Genomic DNA, 25430 nt, shown 5'->3' with positions numbered 1-25430 from the left:
GATTGTCTAAATCCAGCTGGGTGCTGCTTCCTAACAGCAAATTGCTTCAGCTGGCAGGCCTGGGCACACAGCCTTTCCCCACTGGCAGCTGATGGGCAAGTGCTCTGTCGTACACCTCCTCATTCCACAAACTGTGACTGATGCGGCACCGGCATCTGCACGGAAAAACCTTACCTCATGCCTAACACATGATGAAGCATACAGGCATCTTAAAGATGCTCCCTCAGAGCTTCCCACCACGAACCCCCGTTTTGAAACGAAAACAGCCGGAAACTACCAGGGGCTTGAGCACGAACTTCACGTTTCCCAGCCCTTGGGAAGTGTTCGGGCTCCCGTGGAACGGGGCAGCGAGAGCCCTACCCCCGCCCCGCTTCCCACCCGGCGGGACACCCATTCCGTGCCGTGCCGCTCCGTGCGCGGAGGGGCGCCGCAGCCCTGCCCGCGGCTGCCATGCGTGTGCGCGGCGGCGGGGCTGCCCGCGCTGCCGCTGGGCGCCGGCGGTCCCGCAGCGCAGGGTTCCCCGCGGCCAAGGACCGGCGGCCGGGGCAGGTGCGCGCTGCGGCTCCGCGCTGCGCCCCCCCGCAGGTAGGGCTCAGCCACGCTGCGTGTGCCGGTGTGTGTGTGCGTGTATGTGTATGTGTGTGTATGTGTGTGTGTGCGAGCCCGGCCCCGAGCCGCAGCGGCGGAGGCAGCGGCAGCAGCAGCCGCGGAGGTGCCCGCCGGGGCTGGCTGGGAGGGGGGACCCGGCAGGTAGCGGCGGCGGGGCCGGGCGTTGGGGGGGGGGGGAGGCGGTCCGGCGTCGACCCGCGGAGCCCCGGGCACCGGCGAGGCGGAGCGGCTCTCTCGTTGCAGGCGGCGGCTAACCGGATGCCTTTGGCGGGCAGAAGATGTGTCATGGGAAGCAGGCGAGCGGCGGCGGTGCCCTCCCGGCGGCGCGGCGGCGGGCGCTGGCCGCGGCGCTCTGGATGCAGCTGGCGCTGAGCATCGGCCCGGGGCCGGCGGCGGGCGGTGAGTGAGCAGCCCCGAGCCCCAGGAAGAGCCGTTCCCCTTCCTCTACCTCCACAGCCCCGGGGAGCCGGGGGGGGGGGGGGGGGGGGGGGGGAGCCGGGAAACTTCCTCCCCCAGCCCGGTGCCCTCCGCGGAGAGCGAAGCGCCGCTCCGTCCTCATCCCCCAGTCCCTCGTAGGGATCCCCGGGAGGAGGGAGCTTCACCCCGGTGCCTGCTAGGGAGCAGTGTTCTATGGAAGTACAGCATGATTTTGAAACAGCCTATTTTCTTTGAATTTAAAGAGAAAAAGGCCAAAAAAAGGAGCTTTCCCCACCGCTGTCCAGACGGCCATCTCCCAGCTGACTCGTATCCCCACGCAGCTAGGGAGAGCAGAGATCTGGGGAGGAAGCGGGCGATTTGGGTCTGAAAATGCAACGTCCTTCAGCACTCTTCTCGTGGACGAGTCACCCAAACTGATTTGGCTTTTTTAATTACATTTTTTTTTTAATGCTATCTTTTTAAATTATTGAGCCTGTGAGATATTTTCAGCAGGTACTTTTAATTACAAAATTGCTTTAAATTGATTCCATAATTAGACTTGGGTTGCTGGAAAAGTCTTAAAGTAAACTGCTTTGCTGCAAAATGAACTTAGCTGTGATAATGAGAGCAGCTCCACATTTCTACTCTGGTATGATATTATATATCTGTGTTGGGGGAATAAGCCATTTTATGATTGAATCGCATCACTAATGGCAGACTGAGTCCAATATAAAAATTGCTTGGGCTTTTTCTCATGCCAAAGACTTATGCCAAAAATTTCTAACTTGAATGCCTAAGCCCAAGCAGCTCTGATCCAGATGTGTTTTCTGTCACTGAAACATAGTCTTACAGAAATTTGTCTGAAGAGGACCTCAAAAGGTCGTCTTGTCCATCCTTCTCCTGAGGTGATTCAGTCCTAGTTTCCCATCTGGAGACAATAATGCCATTTTCCAATAGAAATCCTGTGACTGCAAATGTGATTCCAGCTAAACAAGCTTTTAAACTGTTGCAGTATCTACAAACCTCTCTTTAGAAATCAATGGCTTTTCTTTCCCCTCCAACTGCGTTACCCTTGGTTTCCTGGCCAGCTTGCGTTTCAGTGTGGTGATGCCATTCTGCCTGTCCTGTGCCTTCCTCGCAACTGGAGTTGTGTGAGCTCCTGTCCTTCTCTAACCTCCCTCTTATGGCTCCATTCATAAAAATGAGACTGTTCCAAGGCCCCCTCCTCCCTGAGGCTGTGTATATCCCGCAGTTTGATTGTCGGCGTTTATTTAGCTGATTAGTGCAAGAGGTTCTTCAAAATATGGTTTATGTTTCCCTTGAATGTAGTGGTTTTCATCACAGCCTGCAATAAATTCTTGTGTGATGTTGATCATTATCAACACTGCTGCCTTTCACCTTGGTAGCGTAACTAATTCTGTGTCCAATTGCATTTGTAAGGCATTTTAGGATCTTTCAAGAATTCTTATTTCAATCTTTTTTTTGTCCAGAATCTAGGAAAAGGCAATGCACTGAATGATTGTGCAGGGGTAAAATAACCAGGGAAAAATATTCATTGCTGTTCTGAAGTTATTACTGCTATTATTTTCCAGTGTGGTTGTGCTCGGAAGTTAGGCACTATATAAATACCAGTAAATGTACAGATCTTTCATGTAGTAAAATATACGGTCATTGGGGTGGGTTTTTTTCACCCTGAGTCATTCAAGTGGTAAAAATAACGAGCTTTGTAATTAGAACAGAGGACTGTAAATTAGGAACCCTCCTATTTTAGGCTCTGTTGTATCTGTGAGCAAGCTTACTGTGCTTATGCAGCTTGCTGTGAAGGCTCAGCTTCTTGATCCCCAGCCTGTGACCCAGAGTCTGAGAACTTGTAGCAGTCATTGACATCAACAAAGTTGTGGTTTCCCAGGACCTTTGCAAATTTGGTTTCTGTACGGCTCTCATTTTATGGATTTGTGTATCCAGACAGATCCAGGCATTACTGACTGCTTTGGAAAACGTAGCCCCGATCTCTTTCTCTATCTTCTCATTATCTGTTAAATAAGGATAATTATACTTCTCTCTGAGATTTGAAAAGAGCTTTGATGACATTTAATGAAAATACTATGGAGGTGGAAAGAATTTGTTTCAAAAGCTTTAGAAAAACAGCAGTGACAAAACGCTGAAATAAAAACTATCTCACATATTAAAAATGAAAATGAATAGTTTAGGGTTATTTTTTTTCTATAAAGCAATCCACAGCTTATGCTTTGAATCCCATTTATGGCTTCCCCCCTTCCTTAGCTGATACCAGGATTTGGCTCCTGTGATAATCCTGTCATGACTTGTGTGACTCCTGTTTTATATATGACTAAGCTCTATTGATTGTCACGTTCTACCATTTCACCCCAAATCAATACTACTTATAACTCTTTTTTTCTTGTCAATAACCCTACAGAGAGTAACTCTGTTTATTACATTCTGACTTTCTCAAAAGTGAATCTAGCAGAAAATTTGCTATAGAAGTGAACTCAAATGAACAAACCTTTCAGCTATCAATATACCTCATTCCTCCCTGATGTATTTAACTGTGCTGATACCGAGGATAAAGTAAATTTCAAACCTCAGCTTGTGGCTTTCATCTAACCATCTTTGTTTAGAGAATTATTTAGGCTGGAAAAGTCTTTTAAGGTCATCGAGTCCAACCGTTAACCCAGCACTACCAAGTTCACCACTAAGCCATGTCCCTAAGTGTCACAACTACAAAAGTACCTCCAGCGATGGTGACTCCACCACTGCCCTGGGAAGCCTATTCCTAAGATTGACAACCCTTTTGGTGAAGAAGTTTTTCCTAATATCCAGTCTTAACCTCCCCTGGCACAGCTTGAGGCCATTTCCTCTTGTCCTATCACTTGTTTCTTGGGAGAAGAGACCAGCTGCTCTCTGGCTCCGTCCTCCTTTCATGCAGGTAGAGAGTAATAAAGTCTCTCCAGTCTCCTTTTCCCCAGACTAAACAACCCCGATTCCCTCAGCCGCTCCTCATCAGACTTGTGCTCCAGGCCCTTCATCGGGGCCCTTTGGACATGAACCAGTGCAGTGTTTTTCTTTCAGTGAGGGACAAAAAAAGAAAGAAACTAAGAAAGTAGGAGCAGGGTGGGAAGGCTCCTAAGAGGGAAAATGAAATACACGAGCAATGGAGCTGATGACGAGTTACTTTGGAGTTTCAAGGCACTGTGCAGGGTTTACCGTTAAACATGTAGTTTGGAGATAATAGCTCTAAGAATATGTTTTTACATGTATTTCGAATTCCTGGAATTGTATTGAAGGTGTGAGGGACTGGAGAAACCTAAAAGGAGAAGAAGAAAAACAGCTCAGTAAGCTTCTGGATTTGAGGTTCCTTATGTGGCCTCAGAATTTTGTCATTGTACCCGGACATCTCCCAGGTGTGCTTTTTTGTCCTAGGTCAGTTGGGTGAGCTCTGTTCTTCTGCATGTTTCTGTGGAGAGGCTCAGGGCTGCAACACACCTCTCTGTAGGCTTGGACAGGGCTATGGACTGTCACCTCATCTTGCTTCCTGGCCTCAAGCAGGGTCATGTGTAATTGTGGTCTTCTTGAAAGATGTCTGTTTAATCACCTTTAAAAGTTTCCACATCTTTAAGCACCCTCTGCCACTGCTTCATCAACCTATACATGAGAAAGTTTTTCTCAAGGTCTAACCTGAAACATCCTTGCTGCTGTATAAACCTGCTATTTTGCATCTTGTTCACGGCAGATGTTCAGCAGAGCTGCTGGTTTCTGGCTGTCTTTGGTGTTTGGTTCCATCTCTTTGGTCTTCTGCTGTAGAAATGCTGACTCCAGTTCCTCTAAGAATGGGATGGCTCCAGTTTCTCCAAACTTTTCCTAGGTCTACATCATACTTTCTAGATTTCTGGTCATTCAGACCAGGAGCTTGCTCCCATGGAGCCATGTCCTTATGGAATACACTGCCCAGGAGCCTCACCAGTGCAGAACAGAGCTGAAGGATAGCTGTCCATGCCTTATTGCCCTGCTCCTGTTCAGACATCCCAGGTACATTTCCTGTCCTTATATGATGCTGCTGGTTTCTCTTCAGCTTCTGATTCCCTGTAGCTCCCAGGCTGGCTCCTGCAGGGCTTGTTCCTGCAGGGCTGCTGCCTGGCCAGTTGTTCCCATCCCATCTTACTGCTTTTTTTCTGGCATTGCAGTCCATTTGCTGGGATTCCCTGGTTGTATGTCCGGCAGACAACACGATGGGAATTACTGTATGTTACGTGTGACAGTAAAGAAATCTGGCATGTTACGAAGCCTTCAAACATTACATTCAATGTTAGTGATACCCTGTGGAACAGCGGTGGGTTGAAAAAACCAGACCAAAGCTGAGCTTTTACTGCTCCGTGATTTGATTGTATTTGATTTAAGTCTTTGTTGTGCCTTGGTTATAGTATCTAACTCATGCGTTTGGCTATGGTGGCTACCAAAAACATATCCATCAGGTTTCTGAGGATTTGTTTCTTTGGGGTAGCACAGTTTTTCGTGTGTGCTGATGATGCAGGCTCACCAAAAGGTTTGCTTTTTGTCAGCCTGCAGTTGGTTTTGATGAGAGAAGCCAGACAAAGATTCCCTGGAACTGCCTTGCATGCACTTCTGCGATTATGAAGGTTTTCTGAAAAATCAGAATGTTTTCTTGTACCTCCTCATTAAGTCTTTAGCTAATGTATTTTACTCACTCCCTCTCAGTGCGTCTGCTTTACTTGTCAAGCCAAATAGACATTTCAGCCTTGAGTTCTCTGTACATTTGATGGAATCATCAGTTATTTTGCCGGATTGCTTTTAACCTCCAGCTCCTTGGAGAAGCTCAGTATTTTGGAAGGAACAAATTTTTCCCACTGTGACACGATCTTATTCTCTATCTCAGGTCCTCTTCATACAATCTCTGTTCCTCTCTCTGCAGGCTTATCTTAGCAGTTAAGCACCATTTTGTAGCCATTCTGATTACAAGTGGCAAGGCCAGCAACATCACAGGGTGGCAGCTCATTTATCTTAGTGGCACATCCACTGCCTACAGCCTTGTGAGAGGTGGGCATCTTTGATAGATTAACCTCAAATTAGTACCTTGCAAGTGGGAGGCTTATCCCTGATTTGCCATGGGATTCAGAGACTGAAGTTAACTTCTCTGCTTTGCTCCCTTACTCCCAGAATTACCCAGAATAATTTTGCTCCCTTACTCCCAGAGTATCTTTGATCTCTGTATTAGGGATGATTACAACTTTAGAAGAATGAATTAATTATGCTTTGCTCGATTTCCTCATCTGTAAAGTAGACAAGCGATGTATTTCATGGACATGTTATGAAGTAGTTTGAGAACCTCCCAGAGAAAAATGTTACAAGAGTGAGAAACAGGGATTTTAACAAAGTTCACCAAAGCAGAAAGTCCTCTAACGTTTGTGATTTTTGTTGCTGTTTTTGTGTGGATTAATAATTAAATACCCTTACGAGAATTAGGAAGATGTTCTCTCTCTTGGCTTTCACAGATTCTTAAGGATTTTTTCTACTTTTTCCTTCATGTTTTTCAGTTCTTTCCCAGATATTATCTGCCTCTGAGATTAAATATTTTTAAAACAAAATGCACATTATTGAAGCAGAAAACCTTGCACTTGTGCTTGGGTTTCAGTGAGGTTTTAGGCTTGAAAAGGACAACAAAATGCGGCTGAATTCATACGTGCTATATGCCAGTGCAGATGTGACTGAAAAACAGGGCTGCGCTTAGTGGTGAACAAAAGTTAGCCAGAAAATGAGCTGGAGGGATGTAAGTGATGTAGTGTGTACAATTTGATTCCATAAGCATAAAAATGTGCTTTGCTAACATATTAAGGGGACTGAAGGTACAGGCGTCTCACCAAATTCAGCAATTTAACTGTGACACCAACATCTCCTCACTTAGTTTCATGTCTTCTCAGCTACTTTCTTTGACATGGCACAAGGAAAGTGTTATGAAACCAATTACAGACTGTATGTACATCTACTAGGTTTCAAAGTGGAGTGGTTTATAGCAGCGGTTTTTCATGTCCACACTTAGCTTCTGACTCTCCTACCCCATTGCTTCTGTTGACACGAGTTTGGCTGCCTGTTTTTCAGAGGGGACTCCCGACAGTGTTTCCTGAACAGCTGGGCTGCTGATGGGATTTATCCAAACTGAGGTGTTTCTTTTGCCATGTACTAAAAGCACTGGATGTAGTTGTTGGTGCCATCTGTGCTCACTGAGCTCCTGCGGGGAAAATGTGCTGGATGTGTTTTCATGCTTGTGATGGGTGATCCCAGCATCATATCAACTTTTAAACTAGTTTGTGTCCATCCTGGGTTCAGTTTGTTATTATGGGATTATACAAAGTTTTTGCTCTGTAGGGAAGTTCCAGAATTTACCAGGAGTATTTCTGTATTAAGCAAGCCTTGTTTTTGTCAGTATGACCAGCTTTAGAAAGTAGTATATGGGGCTTTTCTGCTGTCATCACTGCTGACTGTTGATAAGTAAATCTTATTAAACCCATAATTTGACAAATGTTCTTGCTTGTGTTAGGTTAATAGGAACAATAGTGATAAAAATGTGACCTTTTTTTTTTCATAAGCCCTTCTCATCCATAGAGTTCAAAGCACTTTATAAAGGAAAATAAATTTTATTATGTCCCTTCATAGATGGGGAAATGATGATAGAAAGATTAAATGGCTTGAAGCCACGTTTCACGTAAGAAATAGATGTTGCCATAGACAGGGAAGAGATCCTCTGCATCTTTGTCCAGCACTTTCTTCTGTAAATAGAATTTAGGGAAATTCCTAATCCATATTTGTATGATGCGGCCTTTATAATAGGATTTTTTGGCTGTGACTGTCTTCAAAATTAAATGAGCAGCAGATTTCCTATTCACATAAATTGCTACTTAAGCAAATCACAGAGGGAGTTTTTTCCAGTGTGGTTTATTTGCCTGACTCCTTATGTCTGAGACAGTACATAGCATTTTTCCAGACACTGGAACATCGTCTTCTGAATAATAAAAAAGATAAGAAAATGTTATGTTAGGGTCAAGCCCTCAAAATGCTATCATGCAGTTTCTCATCATACAAAGCGCATATCAACAGGAATGATATTTCTGCCTTGCTCAGTCATACGGTTCCTGATCACAGTTTACATGAAACTTAGAAACATTAGAAAAATACTGACTGCGGTTTTTAATTAATTCTAACATACTTGAGCAGTTAGAGAGGAGAAGAGCATTGCAGGACCAGGTAGCTCTGTGCAGACTGGGGTGTGAGTGCCACTGCTTTACAGTGCCCATTGCAGCTCAGAAATCAGTGGATGTAAAAGAATGAGTTCAACAACTGGTTGCTTGTAAAAATATAAGGTGTAACGTAAAGGACATAAAAGGATGAATAGGAATAGTGACTGGTTCCTTGCTGTTTCATTTGCTTAATGCAGGTGGTGAAGCAATGCAAAATGCAGAGCTGGGAAGCATACTAAGGCTAAGGGTGCAGCAGAGTTTCTGTGTAAAGCCAAATTCTCCACTTAATGAAAATTGACAAAATCTGGGGGAAAAAAAAGTTTGCTTGCAAACTGAAAAGAGGAGATGGGGCTTTACAATAGGCTGAAGAAGAAAAATAGGTGAGGTTACTAAGGGTTAGATTATGTAGAAGCTGTGTTATCAAGGATATCATGAGATAGTGTTCTAATGATAAACTTTCTTGTACACTGCTGAAGAAAAAGCGTGATACAGCACACACATAAATCAGGGGGATCGTTATATCGCTGGACTCCCATTCCAGAGACCTAGAGAATACACTAGAAAGAAGAGTTTGTCTTTGAAAATGTGGAGCCTTCAGATCTTCTTTCTGGTACTGCAGGAAGGCAGCAGCACACATATTTGTTTATCTGGCAGGAGGCTGGAGAGCACCATACAAATTCAAGAGAGAAGCTCTTATATGTGCTGGGAGGGAGGAGAAGATGCTCATGAGGAAAAGCCTATAAACGTGGTGTCCTGTTCTCACTTTTCTCATTAGCACCATAGAATGCATACAATAAAAAAAGTATGGAATAAAAAATTTGTTTCCGTCTTTCTAGAGGTGGGACAATAGACTTGAGAGAAGCAGCACAGAAATAGGACTGGAAAAGGTCTCATAAGCTCCCTCAAATCATCCTCCTGTCCGGAACAGTTGTCATGCGAGACTTTATGTTACAAACTCTACAATCTCCCTATCTATCCCAGTGTTTCACTCTCTTAACCACTAAAAAGGCTTTTCTGAAGTCTAATTTGAGTCTTCTTTGCTGTAACATGGGACTCCCTGAGGATTTATATCTCTACTGTGGGATTCCAAAGTGTTGCTTCCTCCACCATGCTGCCTGTTGGTGCAGATCCACCAGTGCTGTGTCTTTGGCTATCCTGGCTACTGCTACCGGCTATTTCCCTGAATCAGGGAGGGAAGCATCCTGACTGCTCCAGCCCAGCATAGTGTCTCTGAAAAATTAGCTATTAGTTAATAGTCCAGGAGCTCAGGTTTAGCTGTAACTGCCCTGTGTTCATATGTTGAACTCACATGGAAGGAGCTGTTGTGACTCTTCATGGTGGAACTTACATTTTCTGGTTTAGTTAAGGTTGCAGCTAAGTTTGTATGTAACACGAGATCACTCATCTCACCAGCAGCTACGAAAAAGGTCAGCTTTGCCTTGCTCGTTTGGAAGGGTTTGCAAGTATTTTCCAAAGTCACAACTGGAAACAATCGGGAATAACTCTCAGAGACCTCTTATGAAAGATGCTTATTTAGGCAATCTGTTCTCCTTGGGGATATTAGCCCAGCTCCTTGTACTTGTTCATGATGTAAACAGTATGTTATTGCCACACTAAATTGCACCCACGTGAATCTGTGTTTTACTTCTGTAGGCTGACTGAAGTTGTATATACTGAATAGCCCCGTGGTAATAGATTAGAAACATACAAAAGCCAGTCAGTAGCTTAAAGCTTCCATTGTGTTCGCAAGGAAACAATTTTACCTGGAATCTTAGAAGCAGCTGCTTAGAGCTGTTACCTCCAGTGCCTGAGTTCCCGTTGCCAGTAAAATGGGTGCTGACAGTGGGTATCCAGACTGTATCATTCATGAATCTGCAGTGGCACAGGGAGAGGTAGGGGGTAGTAGTGAGTGTGTGGGGAGGAGTTGCTTGTTTAGGCTAAAATGGAAGTTTGAGACGTGTGGAGCAATGTGAAGAGATGAATTATCAAGAGGAGGATTACGATTGCGTGGGGTTTGAAGGCAACGGGGCTACTTGCTTGAGTAAATCTTACAGCTGTAAGAACTTCATGGCATACAGTATGGTTTTTATCTATTTCTAATACTCTGTGTAAGCCTACTGTGCTATTTCTGTGTTTGTGTAATAATGATTTGCATTCTGAAAGCCACGGGTACTTATGAGACAGAGTCATTCTTTCTGTGTCTTTCCACTTCGTTGACATTTTTAGGGACATTCTGTACACATCATATTACTCAGAGAAAACACAAATGATCCACTTAGAACTGAAAATAAATAACAAATAATTTGGTCTCCTGTAAACTGGACTTATAAAATAGCTTGATTGCAATTACCAGCATTGCAATAATCTTGAAGGAATTAAGATAAAATGGCGTTATCATGAGCAGTAGTAAAAATGAGAATACGCAGATGTTTGTGTTGAGCTTGTAAAAGGCAGAACACCCTTCTCTCCTCTGAAGGGGGACCACGACCCACAAAAAATACAGTGACAGCCATTCTGGGGGAGCACCACACTGCTGAGACTGCAACCCAACTCCTGCACTATCCTGCCTTAGATTCAGGGATAATTACAGCAGTTCTTCCATGGCAGTTCTTCCCATCGCTGACTTGTTCAAGCACATTGCCCTCTTTTCGCACTCCTTTTTTGCTCTCTTTGCTGAGGCCTGAGCTTCTTCTGTGAGGACATGGAAGTATGCAGGGTGCAGCCTTTCTTTTCATTCGATGTCACTACAGCTTAATACTACATAGAGTTCTATGGGTCAGCTGGAGTGTACAACGTGGTTGTGACAGCACAACCCAGATGCAGTCATCAGGTGTTCCACCTCTCTTTTTGCTCCTCACAAGCCCTTCAGTCACAGCAGCAGGCAAGAAACAGAATGAATAAGGTCTATGTCTAGACGCATCAGTGGCGTACATTTGTCAGAAGCCACAAAATCCTTAATTTGCACACCTTATTATGATTGCACCCCTCTTTTATGTGTGCCCTTGTGCAAATTGTACTGCTGCAGTCTGGTCCTTTGACAGCATTCAGATACCTCTCCCACATTCTAAAACTCTCCGTCTCTCCCTGGTATATGATTCACGTCTCAGAGAGTGGGGTGGCTGTTTCAGCTTTTCTCTTTTTGAAGAATGGCACTCAGAAATGGTTGTCCACACAGAAGAATCCATCTTGAAAATCTAGCAGAGCCATTCACCGCCGATAGCCTGTGTGTCATCTCTCACTGTTGCCTTTATCCACTGCGCCTGTCTTAGAGGCCAGTGCAAGAAAGCTACAGTCTAGGGTTGATTTTGTCAAGACTAGGCTAGTTTGCAGAGGCTAGGATATTATAGTCCAAAGTGAATATCCCAGTAAAAATTCTCACCAAACAAAATACACAAATGATTGCAAAATGTGTGTATATGAAGCCCAACTCCATTGGACTTATGATCTCTTTGAAATTGGGTCATGATGGGACACACCACTGCCACAGCTGCTGTTAAGAGGTGCAGTGGAAGAAATTGCAGGGAAATGGCACATGGACTAGCTGGTTATAAAGGAGTGATAAAGGAGGGGTACGTAACTGCACTCTTTTGTATGTACCCATGCATTAATGCACTTAAGCATGCCCTTACTAATCTTACATGGAGATAGATAAAGAGATAAATAGAGGTGTGCGTGTACGTGGGATAAGAGTAAGACACTAAAAAAAACAACCCTAGCTATGAAATTGCAAAAAATATACTACTCTCTTTGACAGTCATTTCAAGGTTCTTACGCTTCTTCTTAACGTTTGCAAGGTTGCTTTTCACACTGAAAAATGGATGAGCGTTGCCTTTAATGCTTCTCTTTGGGTGCAAGAGTGATATTGGATTCATGTGAGGGATGGAGAGCGGAACAGTGTTGGGTATATTTAGATTCCATTTCATTTTTATTTCATATGCAGCAACATTACAGAGAAGGACTTCGCTCCTCATTTCAAAGAAATCCGTCAGATAAATTGCATTCACTGTGGGGAGAGAAATTTTGTCAAAACCAAGATGAAAGATGCCTTTTTGCAGTAGCCTTGATGTAATAGGAGGTGTTTCCTGGGTGCTACTGATGGGTGCATTTTTTAACTCTGAGTTCTGCATGTGGTAGTGTTTTCTTGGTTCTTCCAGCAGACTGTCTGAGAAACCTTGTACTTAGAGCAAGTAGGTCTACGCCGTTCTAAGTAACTCGTTCATAACACAAGTATGTCAGCCAGGCCAAGTTTACAGGGATATAACGTGATAAAGCAGGCTGAAAAAATTGCATTTAAAACAGTTTCTTAGAATGCTAGCATTATTAGAATATAAAAAATGCAAGGGGCACTCATTTAAAGTAGCTCAGGATTATGTCAGCTAAAGGGATTTTGCATTAGTATCACAGGTAAGTGATTCATTACGTTTGCCCTTCTGGCCTCTTTAAAGCTGTGATTTAAAAATGCAGATTTTTCACAGGAAATAGTTACAAATCTGATCTGAATTCCAAATGGTTTGGTTGGGGTTTTTTCCCCCCAAGGAAGCAGTGTAACAGCTCCCAGTTGCAACTGTTCAGTCATCTTAGCATTTGCTGTTTGTGGTCACTTTTTGCCATACTTAATCTCAGTTTAATCCTTTGGTTGTTTTGATGGAGAGGAAAAAGTCCTTTGATAATGCATCTATACATATATTGTTAGAAAAACCTATTTTCCATATGCTGATTTTTTCTGTCTTTTCACTGAAATAATTCTGTTATCAACAAATCTCCTCTGAAGTACGAAGCCAAAGCAGTACAAGGAGCTGCAGCAGCATTTCAGGAGCCAGTGAGACTGGCAGCTTACTGTGAATGTTAACACAATGCTGCTATTTGTTAGCTTGGAAATACCATTTGCTATTTTTTCCCTGATCCAAATGTCTTTGGAAATATGATGTAGGGATTTTCCTATTCATCAGCTTTCCATTTCTCCTGTGAATTTGCTTTCTTGCTCCAAGGCAGTCGTTCAGGCTGTGGGGGCTCTGATTGCCAGCAGCACTGCCAAATTTCCTGCAAGAGCAAACGTGGATCCTCTGTTTTATCTCCTACACCTGACCTTGGGAATGAAGGAGATAGGGGTGAGTGGAGGTTTTATGCGATGAAGAGATTTGGCCTTATGAAACATTTCTAAAGCAATGCCTCGCCTCAGTTTACATACAGGGATGCAGGAAATCTCGTGTTTCTAGAACACAAGATGATGCCAGTTCTTCTGGTTGCATTTACAGCCTCTCCTTTCAGCATCTGAAGACTGCTCATTCTTGCTTCATTCGAGCCCTGACAGTCCTCTGACCTATTTTCAGAAGTACTTAACTTAGAAGAAAATAGGTGGACTGGTCCTTTTTCTGGGAGATTCTCTGTTCACTTCAATGATGTTTAATATGTTTCTTTTGTAATTTGGCTCCTGTGTTGCCTCCTGTAGGTCATCTGCTCTATCTGTCTAGATCAGCTAGTTTTCAAGAAGATTCTTCACAAATGCTTTATAGCCATTTGCATTGATCTGAAATAGCCAAAAAAAAAAAGACAGGAAGAAAAAGAAAAGACAGGGATGTACTCCACGGGGATAAAAGGGATTGAGAGATGGACTATTGAGAGGTTTATGTATAGCTTCCCTTTTCTTCCTACTTGTAATGTTAATTTCAGTCTTGACTCTCTTACTGAACTTGACTGTATTAATTTGATATATTCCTGAGCAATCCTATTGAGTTTTGAAACCTAGGGCTGGTTGGTGCCCTGTTCCTGAGTGCTCATGTCCTTACTACCATTTCATGATCTGTGGTATGATGGAAATGATTCTGTACGTATAAGCCTAATGACCTGAATTTGTAAAGCTAAATAGCAACACTGCTACTGGCATGACTCACTATTATTTTTAGCTCTGAAGGGGAGACAGTGGAGCAAAGGTTCATCTTTCCATACCAGCTCCGTCTTTTGTTGAACAACATGATATTGCTGAGAGGTTTAACCTTCATGTTTCTGTTTTTAATCAGACTTCTGCAAGATGTCATGCATCTGTTCGGTTTCTTTTCGTAATAGGCTCACTTCTTGAGAGAGTGGCTCTGTGCTCTTCTTGCACAGCACAGGTCCTTTAATATTTGTGAGGACAGAGGCTTTGCAACTTGCATTGTTGCTTGAAACAGCCAGCCTAGAAAAGGTGACTGATTTAACTGAAACAGCAACACGGAAGTGTTTGGATCAGGTTTGTGCTAGTCAAAGCAAAAATATTTTCTCCCTTGCCCTTCAGAACGCTAATTATGTTATGTTTAAAGAACATTTTTCAGAGGTGAAATGTTTGGTAGTACTGATACAATAAAGGAAGAGTCATATTTTCCTGTGGGATAATTGATCCAAACCGATTCAGTTTGGAAAATCACACTGATTTCTGAAAGCTCTTGCTTCTAGTCTTGCAGAGTGCTGCAAAGCCTGGCAGGTTGCATGGCCTCTGCATTCCTGATGGGGTTACCTGGTCATTAAAATCCCCTGTGGCACCCAAGCTGTTCCAGTTTCTAACACTGAATTTCTAAGTAAAGGCGAGTGGTAATACTGTCAGATTTGGAAGGAAAAAAACAGGCTTACGTGTTAAAAAAGCAGTTAAGTGACTTTGGAGGTTAAGAACTGCTTTAGAATTGGCTTAAGCACTGAAGGAAACTGAAAGTCCACAAACTCCCAGTGAAACAAAGGTCCTGAGCTACTCTGAGGGTACAAGGCAGACAGAGAGGTACTGCTGCCTTTGGGGTACTTGCTGAGAGTATGACCAAAGCAAAAACCTGCATGCAGATTACATAGCATTTAGGTCTTAGACTGTAGTTCAGCTCATAGTGGTGATGCAGGGTATTTCATAAGGAGGTTACTGCTTGTATGTTAAGTTGAAGGAAAGATTACTCATATTTTTTTTACTCACAGTGGGGAGATAACCCGTACAGAAACCGTTTCCTGGGAAAAACCCACCAAGCAACCAAAAAAACTCAACCACAACAAAAAATAACCCAACTTACCAGTATTTAAATTTAATTTGGATTATTTCTTAAGAAGAACATATGATGGTGAATGTCAACCGAGCGATATTAATATGTTCTCTGTAATCAAGCCTTGTTCTGCTACATATGGAAGATTCATTTGAGCCAAAAAGGGAAGTAAGGGCAGGGAGTAAGGAATACAGGGCAATAATGTGCCTTGCATTATTAGAGGATTGCAAACTCAGATAAAGTAAGACAGAGACTTTTTGTCAAAGAAGTTGAGTATGTAAGTTTAAAGCTTGCTCTAGGCAGTTTTAACTCAGCCAGCACTTCCAGCAGCTGAAAACCTAAAGTGACACTGACCTTGGCAGACTTACAAGGGTAACCTTTGCACAGGGATGAATTATTTCTTGATCAGTTGCTCAAGTATATGAGGCACAGTCCAGTATTCCTTCAGTATTGATTATGGATGTTTGTTTTATCCCAGAACAAGCGTACCAATTGTACATAGGTGAAGTAGAATCAGTCTTTCTATGTATTTGAGCTCTTCTGTATCCATAATACGATATCCTGGGGCACACTGAAGCACTGAGCTTACGCTCTGCCTCTCTCTCTCCTTGCCTTTTTGACTCATTTCTTTTTAAAGCTTTAATGCACAGAATAGGAAATACTGGTTTTGTTTGGGAAAGATCTGCACAACCAGCCTTTTGGCCAGCTTGTCTTTTTCCTGGCCTTGTTGCGTTCATGTCCAGGAATGCTTCATGACCTTTGTTGGTGCACACACATTTGCAATTGTGCACCGAGTCTTCAAGTATCGCAAGTGGCTGCTTTGAGGTTGTCAGTGTTCAGAGATAGAGTGGTGGCAATTTAGCCACAACGTCACTATTTTTAATTCATCCTCTGTGTACTGAATCACTGTACCTCTTGCTAAATCTGTCAGGGTCCGTGGGTGTTAAGTGCTGCTAGGATGTAAATCGTTTCTCATGAGGAGCTACTCAGAGTCAGGAAATAAAGTGCCATGGTAGGAACAGAGCTTGGTCGTACCCTCGCAACACGAATTGTAGTGGTTTCTACTAGAGGAATTGGGCAGCTCTGGAGTCATACCATAATCCAAGCCCTTGTCGGGAAGGTCATAAATTGTGACCCAGTGGACAAAGCCTTTTGTTTTCTTGAACTAACAGAATGCTGTCAAGTTCTAAATTCCTGAAGATATTCTAAGCTTAATAATATTATAAGTTTAAAACATTAAATGCCTGTGGTTAAAAATAATACGCAAAAAACAAACACAACAACAAAACCACACCAAAAATGTTATCTGGTACGTTAGAGAACGTGACAGATGAAGTATCCCTTCTAGCTCTTGTGCTCAGTGACTTGCTGGGTTCAGAGATACTTTCGCACATGCTACTTTGCCCATCTGTTCTCCCTGTTTTCTCAGACCCCCTGAGCAGGCAGAGAAGCAAAACTCAAAAGATTTCTATTCTCTGCTTGTCAGAGAAAAGAAATGGTGTCAACTGCAATACAGTGCTTGGACACAAAAACCTGAGCTGGCAGGAAAAGAAGCATATAGTACCCCTGACACATGCATGGCTGTTCCAGAAAGGCTCCAGCCACCTTTGTTTTAGCAGTGGTCATTGAGTTACAGACCTGGATACTAACATTTTTTGGCAGTTTTTTTTTTCTCTGTTAAACATTTGAATTAGGTATGTAATGCTGTGGTGGGAAATGGATTAATTTGTAGCGTTTTCTTTAACGACATGGCCTTTAAGGCAATAACATGTTGTAAGACTCAAGGTCTTTGTGAGCTAATCTGTGTTGACAGCACATGATTGATTCAATTTTGCAGATGGGACAGATTTCCTTGTTGTGTCTCAACCTGTCTTTTGATTACTTAGCCACTGACAAACCAAAAATGTTAATATGGATGAATGCTCACACATATGCCTTACACATATGTGAACACCCACTCCTTTACAAATTGCTTGAGGAAAAAATATCCTTGTACACAGTAATCCTGTTCTTTATACATGTGTAATACAGAATGCAAAGTTACGCAGCCAGAAATAGCAGCAGGGGTTGGAGAAGTTGACTTGTAAAAAAAAACAACAACTCCAAAATGAGGATTGAATGGTTGTATATTCAAGACTGCTGAGTACAACAGGGATTTGTACTTGGTCATCGATCCTTCTTCCTTCAATAGGTCATCACTTGTTAGCTCCAAATCTGTAGTCGCTTTCATCTCGAGGCCACCTTTTCCTGTACTCTCATGGGATACTAATCTGTCTTACAGCTCTAGGTGACTTCACACTAATTTCTAATAATTGCTGGCAGTTTTGAAGGAAAATACATCACTGACAAGGCCAAGACTGTTCTTCTGTCCCTGAAAGTTTGACAGTTGTCACACAAGGCCTCCGCTGCAGTCTCTTCTGTGTATTTTCTGAACGTCACATGGGTCAGTGAAGACTACAGGAGTTACGCTTTGGATTGCATCAGAGGCAGGATGTCACAATTCGGTAGAGGAATTCAGTTTCCAAGTTTTCCTAGCGATACTGTATAGTCATTGAAAGTGTTTTAAAATACAAGATTTTGTCCAGTATTCAGTTTTCTTAACGTCAATTGGTATTTCTGTTTAATAGACTTTTGTTGTGTAGGTGTTATCCTACTACAACTAGATTTTTCTGCCCTGCCAGATCTTGTAGCTTACAAAACTTACTGGGGAAGACCCTTGGTCTCTCTGAAGGCTATATTGTAACTGCAGCTTATTTGGACACCTGATGGCTTGCATTTCTCTTAGGTTTCAGAGACTGCTCTCTAAGCATTTAGTTTCCCATTTAATGTAACGTTTCTGCCTGTGCAAAAGAGCCATGACCCATGAGGTGGCATCTTAAGATCAAATGTTATTAATATGAGAAAAAGCACTGGAGACCATTGGTCTAATCAAAAGACTTCATTTTCAGAGGAGGCCTACCCCTAATTACTACCATCTTTCAAAACTGGATCCTGACCAAAGACACCTTAATCATATGGCACCATTAGTGGGGAATGATTTCTGGCCACTGTACTGAAATCTCTTTAAAATGCGACCATCTGCCCAGAGTTTTTCAAAGGCAGGAAATATTAATCATAGAATCATAGAATACTTAGGGTTGGAAAGGACCTTAAGATCATCCAGTTCCAACACCCTGTCATGGGCAGGGACACCTCACACTAAACCGTATCACCCAAGGCCTCGTCCAACCTGGTCTTGAATTACAGGGTATTCTGACAGCCCTGGATTTATATACAGCCGAATGTGGCCCGTCATATTTACAAAACTGATGTTGATCAGAATTTATGTAAATGAAAAACTACGTAGTTAAATAGTGCTTTGTTTTCCAAACCTTTACCTTTGCAGAAGAGTATTAGACAAAAGGAGTAAATTTCAAGAGACAGTTCAGTACAGATTTGCATGAAAAGGGTACTGTTGCTACAGGGTGTGTTATGAACTGTTATATAAATAATCTGTTTTTAAACAGGCTCTAAATATCTGTTTATGCAATGTAGCAGTTAGAAAATTTAGTGTGTTTTTTAAGACTGACAGTACTTTATTGTGTTCAGCATCTTTGGTTTGTACAGCAGAACATTTTTCACTTAACATAGCTCAAAAACTCAAAGCAAACACCAAGAGACACACACTGTGTACACACTGTATTTAAATATAAAGTTCAAGTTGCGTAATGAGTCAGCTACAACCAGGAAAATATTCGATCTGACAGTTTGTTAGTGATTGCTCTCATATGCCTATATGTTATAAAGGTTATTTGTCAATAGGTAATGCTGTATATGCTACAAGTTGAGTGAACTGAGACAAAAAGGTTTCTAAACGGGTGCATTTTAAGAACTGGAAATACATGTCAAAGCTACAGTGTGATCCCATTAGCCAAGCCCATGAGAGGGCTATTCTTCAGCCACGCTGCTGGGTTCTCTTACTTTGTCTGCAAAACCGTTCACGCACCTCAGTGCCTGCTTACAAGGGCAGTGCCTATGTCATTGTGCATCTGAGTTAGCATTGCCAGCTGGGAAGGCTCCTTAGGCAAAAGGTCTGACTGTTTCAAAATTACAATGGTATGGACTAGATATAACATGTAGAAAATGGCATTTCATCCTTTGGGCATATGTCTGTGTAGGCTGAAGAAATTAGTGGAGCTGGTCTCCTGCCTCAGTTTCCTTAACGCCCTGTATGTATTTTAGTCAACATTCTGGTTTTATAAAGAGCTATTCACACATCTGGTTTCTTTCTGTTCCATTTCTGACTCTTGGGAAGTTCTGCCTTATATAATGGGTCTGGAGTTGTTGAGTTATTGACTTAAATATTTAAATGGTGAAATACCTGAAATAAAGCATATTTCACTTTAGAAACATCCTCAAAACTCTTGAAGACCAGCCCTTTCTATGTCACTGTCTTCTAAATCTTCAGGAAGGAGGATCTGACCACTTGTCACTTCCAGTCTGTCCTTGTATTGCGTACAGATCTTTGAGAGGCACTGAGGTCATTGGTAATCAATCCTGCATTCATTTTCCAATAAAAGCATTATTCTGTTTGGTTTTCAGTAGCATTTTGCATGGAGAACTGTAGATGTGAACCATGCACTTTGGCTTTCACATTTTTAACCTCAGTACATCTATCTAATCTGTAAACATGTCCAAAACTAGAGCTTTCTGTGAAGCACAATGCATTCAACAAAGCAATCTTTGAACATAAATATTCCCCCTTCCGCATTAAGCAAGAGTGCAACATGGCTAAATTTTTTCTTGACGCATTTGTTCTCATTGACAGAATTCCTATAGGAAAACCTAGTTTGAGATATGAGGCATCTGCTTCAGTCTGGTAACATTAAGTTTTGAGATTGCAATTGTATTCCATACACAAGAGCTCTGCAGAAGAGGTGAAATGCTGACACTTGTCATCCACATCTGTCGTTGTTGCAGGTCTTGTGTTTGGCATCTTGGAGGAACTGCAGCTGCTGTGGCCATAAAGGGGCAGTTGCAGGGCAGGGTGGAACCTTCTCAGGTCAAGATTTGGAAGATCAGTTTGATTTTGGGTCCTGAAACACATGTGTCATGCTGAGTTATGGGGAATGTGTTCTTCTTTCTGTTAGTTATAAATGCTGTGGCTTTCTTGTCTGCCACATGTATTGTGTGATATGGTAGTTGAGACAGAAGATGAGAAAGATGTAGTGTGCTTTTGGCCGTGACTTCACTTCATAACTGACTTAACAGAAGTACTTACAATTACAGAAGCCATGTGGATATCAAGTAAAGAATCCAGAATACACTCCAGACTGCAACAAACTACCTACCACTTGCCTTTGATTGAAAACAATCTTCAGAGTGTAGCAAATTCCTTAAAATATTTTCCTTTCCAAGGATTCATTTCTTTGTTGGCCAAACCTGGGAATCAAGATAGCTCAGTAGAGTTTCATGTGTGTGTTTAAGACGATGGATGTACAAAGTAGAGGTTCAGTTGTATTTCATAGGAGACAGAAAACCTTGTGGTGTTCACTGGAAATTTATCTTCTCTTGTTATACAGGAGAGAATTGAATCTTATCAAATTACACCAGGAGATGTTTTCAGAGCAGAAGACCAGCTGCCTGGTCTGATCCTGTGTGAAAGTCTGAGAGGAATGTTTTAAATCAGGGTAGTCCAAACTGAGCTCTCCACTTGAAGTCTCATGTTTGACTCATTAACACCTGATAGTCAGCTGTAACAAATTTCACTGTCTCGCCTAGCCTATTTATTCATGCACATCGGAGTCTGTTGCTATGTAGGCACACATTTTAAAGTGGAGTTCATTTTCAGTTACTTCTAAATCCTATTAGTTAGCTTGGGGCCAACTGGATGGAAAGCAGCTCTGCAGAGGGGGAGCTCAGGGTCTTGCTGAGCAAGCTGACCATGAGTCAGCAATGTGCTCTTGCATCAAAGAAGGCCAACAGCATCCTGGGCTGCGCTAGGAAGAGAGAGAGGCTGGGGCATGTTTCATGTGAGGAGGGGCTGAAAGAGCTTTGACTGTTCAGCCTGGAGAAGAGAAGGTTCCAGTGAGGTCTTATTGATGTATGAAAATAACCTGAAGGAAGATGGCAAAGATGACAGAGCCGGGCTCCTTTCAGTGTGGAGATACTCAAAACCTGACTGGATACAGTCCTGGGCAGCCTGCTCTCACTGACCTTACTTGAGCTGAGTCATCAAACTAGATAAGAAGGTCCCTTCCAGCCTGCACAGTTCTGTTTTTCTGTGATATGCCATGTTGGAGGAAGCCTCCCTGTCAGACTTGTCTATCAGTCCTGTCCAAGAACACAGGAAGTGTGAGAGACACCCTGTTATACAGACATTATATAGTTATGGAATAATTGAGTATGATGCACAGGTTATGTCCAAAGTATTGTGGGCCTGCAGCAAGCTGGGTGCAAGGCTAGGGTGTGTTTCTAACATGCAGAGGCAGCTGAAGATCTGAGACACACTATTTGAATTTCTAAGTGTATCCAACAAGATTTGTACGTATATTACACACGTGGACATTTCTACTCATGTTCAAGAGTCTGAATGGTTTCAACCTGAAACTATGGCCAAAGAAATCTACCTTTCCTCCCCTTGCTTCCATATCTCTTCTAACTTTAGTCCAGAGTGAATGTAGAGCTTGATCAAAGTGAAGCAATTTAGCAACCCTTTCAATACAGAGTTAAAGGTCTGTAGTGCAATGTAAGTAAAGGGAATGACTGTTAACAAATAAACAAACTATAAAGACATTATGCATGGCAGTACTGTTGAGGTTTGTTATTACTATTATCATCACTGTTACTGCTGTTACTACTGACGTTGCTTTTAACATAGTCTGGGTACTATTCTTAGCTGAAATTAGGAAGAGCTTGTTGCGTTGGTGTCTTTATGAACACACAACATGACCGTATGCTGCCTTGGCGCAAGTAGGACCAAACTGCTCACATTCTTCAATGTCCTTGCGTTGCTGCTTTCATTATAGGAACAGATGGCTTAGCAGGAGTGTTCCCAGCTTGGTTAAGCAAAGATGCAGAAGGTCATCTGAACTGGTTTCATTGGAATATGCTGGCTATTACAGTTAGGTGTTGTTTAACAATCACTCCTAGATGTACTTTCCCTCCATTGCACTGATAGAATCAAGGGTCTCTTAGGTGTGAGAAGCATATATGGCACACAAGTTAAGTGAACGATTTCAAGAGGTAACATGCAAAATGACTGATTTTGTAGACTTAATTGCATTTTGAGGCGTTTCTTCCCATCTCTGATTTTGAATATGTAGAGACATAGCTCTTTGTACAGCAATAAATTGACTGCTCTGTTGGCAGCACCTCACAGTTGATTACATAAAAGGCATGGTGGCCTTGAAACCTTGATTCTGGACAGAGGCATAAAGAAACAGTTGTATTTTAAGGTCCTGATTCAGTGAGCTCAGTTCAACAGTGACAAAAGATTGCTGCTATCTAAATAGATATTAAATGATCTTACAAATGTAAAATGATTCTTCGGTTGCTCAGGTGTCTCAGTCACATATGGACTCCTCATGACTGTTTGCAGTCTCATCAGAGATGCCAGTTTCGGATGAGATCTTGGAAGCTGAATTGTGCTTGCTTGTAGAAGTTAACTACATGGGGCTGCAGAGGTGCTGCTGGCCTATGGGAGAAATCCGCAGTCCCCCTCAGCTTACTGTTATTTTACTTCCGAGCACCTCACATCCATGCCAAAAAGAAAATCCCTTTTATGCTTTTTAGATTATATTCAGTGATGTTCGCTCACCATATTCGGCTTTGCTACTAGATGTATAGTATACTAGACACATAATTTATGTCAGCACATGATTGCTTGCTGAACTCCTTCCTGAAACCTGAGGCAAAAAATGCTAGGAACGGATCTGCAAAGTGGTTTTATCTCACTTTCTCCTTTATCGATTTTTTCATTAGATTGATCTCCATTCTTTGCTTTGTTCTGATGTGTATTTCTTGGTTTCTTAATTTGCTTCATAAAACTTAAATATTTACTCACAGATCTATCTATTTATGTATCAAAAGAGGAAAAAGGAGAGTGAAGAGACTAATGACTAGAGGGAGAGGAAAGGTGCTTTGGAAAACATGTTTCTAGTTTGATTTCTAGATTTTGCTCCTGGTTCTAACTGTTAAATCTTTGCAAACTTTTAACTCCTGCAAGCTCGTTAGGTTGTATTCCAAATCAATTGAGCCCTCTGGCCAGCATGCTGTTAAAGGGACATTTTCTAGTTCATTACTGTAGCAGAGACAACACAGCAGACTTTGTGAGGAAGGCTTTGTGTGACTGCAAGATGGTCCATTTTTTATAATTATCTTAATTGGTTTAGCAAAATTTATTTCTTTTCCCTACAAATGTTGCCTTGGTGTATCCTGAAGGCAGTCACAGCTACTGCACTATTACTGCTGCTCTGAAAGTCACAGCTGAATGTCAGTGGGAGTCGAAGTAAAAGGTGCAATAGAAATGTTATGAATTATTATTAAGATACACGAGAAAGCTCTGCAGGGAGGAGCGGGAACATCTTGGGAAATGGGCTGCAGTCAGCCATCTGGGAAAGCTGGAGACAGAATGTTAATAGAAATGTTGTTTTTAAAAATCACCATGACATCAACATTTATATCAAGTGCTTTGTGCTGGAGCTGGTTATATAACTGTGATTATATTAGGTGTGATGAGCAGCTGTGTAGTCAAGAGGAGCTGTGCTGTGTTGGGGAAGGTGGAGTTGGTAGTAATGCCTGTAGCTAAAGCTGCTTCAGTAGGTGTCCTTGTTTTCAGTGCTCTGTGACTTTATAACCATTCAGATGAAATTTTCCATTCTCGTTTTATCTCTGGCTACATAGCTTTGGATTTCAGGGAATGTTAGAACAAGGTTTTTAAAATACCTGATTGTGCCCAGTGTTTTATTTTTTGTATTAATTAATTATTAGAATTTGCAAATGCTCAAAAAAAAGCATTTAGGTGCTTACAAAAGTGTCTCAGTATTCCTATACTGCAGGTTACCCTGCCCCACACATTTGGAGCATTGGGCTGAAGGAGAGAGGTGTAGCCTCGTCTTTGTAACCTAAGGGAAGGAGTAACTGGACTTGAGTTTGAGGCAGGAACTACCGTTTTGCCCAGAGAGTGTTGGTCAGAACAGAGCTACATAAAGCATCAGTTTGCCTTCTCAAAGTCATACTCAATTAAAGTTAAAGGCATACAAGAGGAGAGGTTGGAAGGGCACTGGACTGCAAAACCCCTCACATTACAAAATGCTGAAGTTAGGCTTCCTCAATGGTTATTCTTATATCTGAGGCCATTATAGACATTTGTGATCTTTCTCAAGAGTATCATTTATTTTTACCCGGGGTTGCCTGTGTAGAGTTCTTTTGGGTATATGAAGAAAAATAGCCTCAAATTACCAGTGGTATGGGCTCACCAGTAGGATATTGCAGAATGGGTACGGGGTATAACCAGTATGGGTTCCAGTAGGATATTTACTTCAGTTATGGAAAAGAAAAAGCCCGAACTGAAGTCCCCTAGCATACAAGAGAAGCGTCTTGGGAGAGTATGGTAAATACCACACATAATCTAGTAATCAGTCTGGTATGTGCTTGGCAACATTTTCCTCCGCTAGTAGGAAGAGAAAGGGAAATGTCCCAGTTCCAGCCTAAGTAAACTAAAACAAGTTCTTGTCATTGTGAAGTAAAGCCCCTCTGGCAAAATTTCTTGGTTAGAAGGATGATAGTTAAGCATAACAACATACAAAGTCCTTATATAGGAAGCATCTTCTCAAAACCAGCGTAAGCAACTTAGAAGTAGTTCACAGACTAGAAGAAGTGATGAATATTTCAATAAATGTTGCTGTTGGAGATATGAGATACAAACATACTATAATCCCTTTTCATCCTCTAAGCAATAGATGCTTTAAGGCAGATTTCTTCTAAAAAGCCACAGAAGGAATAGGATATAAAAGCAACCTGGTCTAGTGGCAGGTGTCCCTGCCCATGGCAGGGGGTTGGAACTAGATGCTCTTTAAGGTCTCTTCCAACCCAAAGCATTCTATGAAGACACAGATGCTACTCTGTAGTAGTGTATTTTTAATATTTCATATTCCTAACACCA

General features: G+C 42.2%; 1 protein-coding gene across 3 annotated transcripts in view; it reads left to right on the top strand.

The window, feature by feature from the left end:
- The first annotated feature begins 399 nt into the window (after positions 1–399).
- SUSD4 (sushi domain containing 4) overlaps positions 400–25430 on the top strand; it is a 71508-nt gene continuing 46477 nt past the window's right edge. For 2 of the 3 annotated variants that reach the window (XM_057398800.1, XM_057398798.1), the window contains exons 1-2: positions 427–585; positions 853–1008. In XM_057398800.1, coding sequence (XP_057254783.1) covers positions 888–1008 — 121 coding nt within the window. In that variant the 5' untranslated portion in view covers positions 427–585; positions 853–887. Of the gene's footprint in view, positions 586–852; positions 1009–25430 lie in introns of all 3 variants that reach the window. The other variant, XM_057398799.1, reaches the window with a different exon arrangement.

Source organism: Pezoporus wallicus, unplaced genomic scaffold (genome assembly GCF_028554395.1).
Source record: "Pezoporus wallicus isolate ANWC-B61680 ecotype Strahan unplaced genomic scaffold, APGP_CSIRO_Pwel_v1 contig_5231, whole genome shotgun sequence".
Classification (NCBI taxonomy): domain Eukaryota; kingdom Metazoa; phylum Chordata; class Aves; order Psittaciformes; family Psittacidae; genus Pezoporus; species Pezoporus wallicus.
The sequence above is the reverse complement of the archived record's forward strand: the minus strand, read 5'-3'. Positions and strand labels throughout refer to the sequence as shown.